Source organism: Rutidosis leptorrhynchoides, chromosome 11 (genome assembly GCF_046630445.1).
Source record: "Rutidosis leptorrhynchoides isolate AG116_Rl617_1_P2 chromosome 11, CSIRO_AGI_Rlap_v1, whole genome shotgun sequence".
Classification (NCBI taxonomy): domain Eukaryota; kingdom Viridiplantae; phylum Streptophyta; class Magnoliopsida; order Asterales; family Asteraceae; genus Rutidosis; species Rutidosis leptorrhynchoides.
Window position 1 is genome coordinate 204,129,692 of NC_092343.1, and position 5,886 is coordinate 204,135,577.

The window sequence follows — 5,886 nt, forward strand, 5'->3', positions numbered from 1 at the left end:
AAATGTCAGAAACCGACAGCCGTTTACACTTTTTGGTCAAAAAGTGCATAAACTGCCGTGATATCACAGCCACAGGTACCATTAGGAATAGTCTAAATGTGTAGAGTGACATTTAACACTTGAAAAGGGAGAAATTTTGTGTACTCTACCTAAAATTGTGTGTCAGATATTAAAAAGACATTTAATATGTGATGGAGGGAGTAGTATGATTCGACATGTAATACCGGCTTATCATCTTTTGCTCTATCTTATAAAATAAGGCGTTTCTTTTCATGATTTTACATGACGATCTGTGCAGATCCACCGCTGTTTACGTACTATAGGAAAACGAATAGAATTAGGTGTAGAGAACGTGAAGTAAGGAAGCATCATTGGAAATGTCATTTTGAGACGAGTGTCAACGTAGGAGACCATAGTTTTTTAAACCTAATCTTATATCCAGGGGAGGTTATATGTGCTTTTACAATTCTTTAAATTGACATGCAATTTGTCATCAAGCAGTGTATCATTAGTGTATCATTACATGCTGGTACACTTTTCTTGGCTTGTTCTTTAAAATGTTGTATTCTTTTAAAAAATCTGTCAGAGACTTCTAAGTTGTCCATATGTAAGGACCACATTTCATTACTAATGATATAATTTATTCATACAATGTACTACATTTTAGTTAGCTACATTGTGTAACACTTGATTAAAAATATACCCGAATTCATCTATATATGTACTTGTTTTACAGATTTTGAGTGTTGCATAACATCATCGCGTTCCTAATCGTCTTTTTCAATACAATTCGTCCTTTAACCATGGCCGACGAAAGTGGTGTAAGTCCTTCTACAATGGCCGACGAAAGTGGTGTACGTTCTTCTACCATGGCCGACAAAAGTGGTGTAAGTCCGTCTATCATGGCCGACGAAAGTGGTGTATGCTCTTCTACCATGGCCGACGAAAGTTGTGTAGCTCCCATAGAGACAAAAAAGCTACATCCGATTTTTGTGTTCTTCAAAGATATTAGGTATGTTTCATAGAATGAGACAAAAGTTTCTTCTCGATCTTTTTAGTATTTATCGTTTTCCCATTTCATGTAAGTTCGTCTACAACTAGAGTTCTTATGGTCATATGAAACGGATTTGTAGGCTTGTACTTAAGATGGATTTGCTTGGAAAGGAAATACTTACAATCGCTGTCCCTGCAGCCATGGCATTTGCTGCAGATCCCGTTGCTTCGTTAATTGACACCGCTTTCATCGGTCATATAGGTGGACCTTCTTAACTTTATGCAATTCATGAATATATTTACATTTATTACAGTTCAGGATTTGAACCCTCAACCTCATGGTTTGATATTGTAAGCGGCCAATGGCCCTTAGGTATATTTGCAGATTGCAAAATCTTATATTATTCTTTCTCTTGTTATATAGGGCCTGTGGAAATTGCTGCAGTTGGAGTATCTATTGCTATTTTCAATCAAGTTTCAAAAGTGGCCATATTCCCACTTGTAAGTATTACAACTTCGTTCGTTGCTGAGGAAGAGACTATCGAAAGACTTAGTAACAAAGTAGCCAAAGTTGAGAACGTAGAGAAAATTTCGCCAAATACAGATAAGGGAAAAGAACTAATGAAAGATGACGTGAAACTTGAAAACTTAGAAAATGGTTCGACACTGAATGCAGAGAAAAATAAGAAGTTGGCAATAGTAGATGGTATGTTTTTTAAACAATGTTATAAGACATCTCAAACCACAACTTGTTTTTGTTCTTATGGGCGATGTCTTGATCATACTATTAATTAATCAGGTCCTAAAACAACGATTACTCCAAATAAGTTTAAGTTCAAAAAACAAAAGAGAAATATCCCGTCAGCATCAACCGCTTTGCTCATTGGTGCGGTACTTGGTGTTCTTGAAACAATACTACTTGTCTTTTTAGCCGAACCACTTTTGAGCTTGATGGGAGTAAGACACGTAAGTATTTTCATTCTAGTTGTACTTTGCGCTTAGTATAACGATAATTAATCTTCTTTTAAGCATAACTATAATAATAATGTGTATATTGAACAGGGTTCGAAAATGTTATTACCTGCACATAAATATCTAACATTACGTGCACTCGGAGCCCCTGCAGTTCTACTTTCTTTAGCAATGCAAGGCGTATTTCGTGGTTTCAAAGATACTAAAACTCCCTTATACGCCACTGGTACATACATTTATCACTTTCATCGTTTAATTTCTTGATAGTTAATCGGGCACATTTTCTGATTAATTAATTCTCTAACGTAATTTTGTGTTCGAATGTTACAGTTATAGGTGATGTCACAAACATAATTTTGGATCTAATTCTTATTTTCGCTTGCAATTTAGGAGTTAGTGGTGCAGCCATCGCACATGTACTATCCCAGTAAACTTTCCATCTTTAACTCATCGATCAATTTTAAAACGCAGCCATATAATTGTAACACTCTCGTGATTAATTTAGATTTTCTATTGTTTATGAAGGTACGTAATATCGATGATCTTGTTAGTGAAATTGATGAACCAAGTAGATTTACTGCCTCCAAGTTTGAAAGCTTTGCAGTTGAGTCGGTTTCTTAAAAATGGTAAGAGTCACTTAATGCTATATATCTATTATTCTAAAATTTAATCCTTTTAATGTACTCATTGGTAACACGCATATCATTAAAAAGTTGATTATATATGGTGCTATGAATATATGCAGGTTTGTTATTACTATTTAAGGTGTTAGCAGCAACTAGCTGTGTGACGTTGGCTGCATCGTTAGCAACAAGGTTGGGTACAACGCCTATGGCTGCATTCCAAATTTGCTTACAAGTTTGGTTAACATCTTCACTTCTTGCTGATGGTTTGGCGGTTGCTGGACAGGTAAAAGTCGTTGTGTCATGTGATTTTATGTTAGTTTTGGACAGGTAAAAGATTGCATCAGTCCGGACTGAAGCCTAGTCATCATTTGCGCACACACACGTTAATAATCTTAAAACTATGAGTTAGGGAATTGTATCAAAAAAAAAAAAAAAAAAAAAAAAAAAAATTGGTTACTTGTAACTTCTTTGGCCCATTATGCTCTTAGCTCATAATTCTGTTTTGGTTACGGCATGAGTTCCTTTGCAAGAGGTCTCAAGTTCAAATCCTGTATAGAACGAATATTTAGTGGTATAATAGTAATCATGTTGGGCTATGTACATCAGAGTATGCGCTTTCTCGGGTAGCCCGAATAGAGAAAACCTTCTACCTTTTACCGTTTTTTTCATTATTCTGTTTTGGCTCGTTTGAGATAATTCATAGCCCAAATCAAGATTTTCATGAGTTAACGCATACAAAATGGTACCTAACGAATGAATACTAAAGAATAGCTCGACGAATGCAATTTTGTAGGCAATAATTGCTTCATCCTTTGCTGAAAAGAACTATGAGAAGGCAACCGCAGCTGCAGCTCGAGTATTACAGGTACTTTTCCATTCTATGATCATAAAACTTTACGAAACTACGAATTCACATACTCACATTACACTAAAGATGTATATTTTAAACTCAAGTAGCGTTAACAGGAAAAAACCTTATCTATTTATCCGTGTTATCTTTTATACGAGAAATCTCATACCGATCAATGTCATAATTTGCAGATGGGATTCATAATGGGTTTAGGACTAGCTGTTCTTGTTGGAGTCGGGTTACAGTTTGGTTCTGGGATGTTTACAAAAGACATAAACGTGAAACACATCATTACAATAGGTATTCCGGTATGTATCCATCATCTTAATCAACCACAAATCATTTTTTTATTCTTTTCATGATTATGAGTCTATAACCATCTCATCTTACGCCGTTTTCCTACAATCAGTTTGTTGCTGGCACTCAACCGATTAATTCAATCGCATTCATATTCGATGGAGTTAACTTTGGGGCTTCCGATTTTGCTTTTTCTGCATATTCCATGGTTAGTTCTCACCATTTCTACCCACCAAAACACCATCATTAATTTTAATTTACTAATTATTTTTCTTTTTGCAACAATCTTATGTCGAATTTATATGTTATGTTAGATCGTAGTTGCGATAATGAGTATTGGATCATTATTAGCCCTTTACAAAGTTGGCGGTTTTGTTGGAATCTGGATCGCGTTATCTATTTTCATGGGTTTACGTGCAATCGCGGGCATTTGGAGGTAACTTTAGTCTCATATTTAAGATTAAAATAAATCACCGTCACAATTTCACTGTATATTTCCTACGTCCCATATTAATTATCTGTACACGGTTTTGTAAAAGTGAAATGATTAAACTCATGTAAAGCAACAAAAGATCATACTTATCGACTTAAACACACATCTTATTGGCTGAACAGGAGAGTGAACAATTATTTTGTAACATAAATATAAATGGAAACCTTGATGGTTAAATTGAGATGGAGGGAGTATAACCTAACAAAAAGTGAACCTGTTTTTAGGTTTTTAGTTAATAGTTAATATATAGTTTAATAATTTAATTTAATGATAAGTTTCTATAACATATTTGCAGGATGGGAACAGGAACAGGTCCATGGGCATTTCTTAAAAAGTAGAAGATGGTGATTGTTAAGTTACTTACATGATTGATTATAAATTATGTGACAAATTTATATTTGATATGCTACACAGATAATCCTCATGTACAGTATGCATGCCGCATTTCTTATCCATATTAGCGATTTTTTTATCATTCTTGTTTCCAACATTTGTTACTTGCTTTTGAGACTTTCTTTTTCATGCATCTGCACTTATTGTATGCTATGCGATGAGTAACAAAAAAATTTTTGTTTCGGAGTTCTCGGTTTTCATGTTTCGTAGCGTCTTGTCGGTTGTGAGAATCGTTTTTGTTTGCAATGTGTCTCGGTTTTTTGTTTCGGGTTAGTCAAGATGAGGCCGGGTATAGATTGTTTGTAAGATTGCAGCTTTCTAGGTATGAGTCTCTGCGGGTGTCTCTATAGTATCTTTTGTTTAAGACGTTTTCTATTCGAGAACGTTTTTCGTATTTATATAAGTTTTCATTTTCTTTTGAAAAAAAGGAACAATAAAGTTATTACGAGTTTTTATTGTCACGTGTTATCTACTGACGTTTACATACCGACCGAATAAAGGGCCGGTATATAATGCGTCATTAGAGACAACCTGGCCACAAAAATTTGTCAATAGCTGACAGAGCTTCTGACTCCAAATTTCAGTCAGCAAAATTGGATTTAGTTACACGTAAGAGCACAAGGTGTCCTTGTCCATTTTTCGGTGTCCATTTCAAAGTCGAAAATAGATCTTGAAATTGATTAAAGTGGGGTGTCATTCGGTGTCCATTTCAAGATCCAATATGACGTGGACCAATAAGAAAATAGAATAATTTAAAAAGAAAAAGAAAACAAAAAAAGATATATAAAACCCACCGTCGGTCGGGATGATTGGAGGCGACGGTGGAATGGAAGCCGGGGCGGTATCCATGTCGACCTCGCGTTGGTGATGGACGGTGGAATGGAAGCCGGGCACAGAGTGCTCTGAGGAGATGAATTTTTCAACATCCTCCTTGAGTATAGTGTGACGACCCGGCAATTTCCGACCAAATTTAAACTTAATCTTTATATGATTTCGACACGATAACCAAAGTCTGTAATGTTGAGTCTAAAAAAAATTTTGAACTGTTTCATATATTCAATTGACCTTCGACCATCTTCGATGATTCACGAACAATTAATTGTAAATAGATATATATATAGGTATAGTTAAATAAATATAAAAATATATTATATTTTGAAATAAGATTTAATTAATAGAATTAATTATGTAATAATCTACAAAATAATAAAACGTGTTGAATTTATGGTTTTATTAAATCCGAATGATTATGATTATTATTG

At 34.7% G+C, this 5,886-nt stretch overlaps 1 protein-coding gene across 5 annotated transcripts; it reads left to right on the forward strand.

Moving 5' to 3' along the window:
* Window positions 1-935: 935 nt before the first annotated feature.
* Window positions 936-4,569, forward strand: LOC139876822 (protein DETOXIFICATION 43-like). Of its 5 annotated transcripts, XM_071864196.1 has the most exons (14): window positions 936-1,012; window positions 1,134-1,255; window positions 1,418-1,557; window positions 1,603-1,699; window positions 1,793-1,959; window positions 2,056-2,191; window positions 2,296-2,392; window positions 2,491-2,591; window positions 2,711-2,874; window positions 3,385-3,456; window positions 3,633-3,749; window positions 3,851-3,946; window positions 4,053-4,174; window positions 4,527-4,569. In XM_071864196.1, the coding sequence occupies exons 1-14, from the start codon at window positions 936-938 to the stop codon at window positions 4,567-4,569; spliced, it is 1,551 nt and encodes a 516-aa protein (XP_071720297.1). The 5 variants fall into 5 exon arrangements, with proteins under 5 accessions (XP_071720297.1, XP_071720293.1, XP_071720294.1 ...); XM_071864192.1 differs by having other exon boundaries at window positions 1,418-1,744; XM_071864193.1 differs by having other exon boundaries at window positions 1,418-1,699.
* The last annotated feature ends 1,317 nt before the right edge of the window (window positions 4,570-5,886 follow it).

Coding starts and splice junctions, on each gene's coding strand:
- LOC139876822 (XM_071864192.1), top strand. CDS start 936: ATGGCCGACGAAAGTTGTGTAGCTCCCATAGAGACAAAAAAGCTACAT. Junction 2,192..2,295: donor AACTCCCTTATACGCCACTG/GTACATACATTT, acceptor CGAATGTTACAG/TTATAGGTGATGTCACAAAC. Junction 2,393..2,490: donor ATCGCACATGTACTATCCCA/GTAAACTTTCCA, acceptor TTGTTTATGAAG/GTACGTAATATCGATGATCT.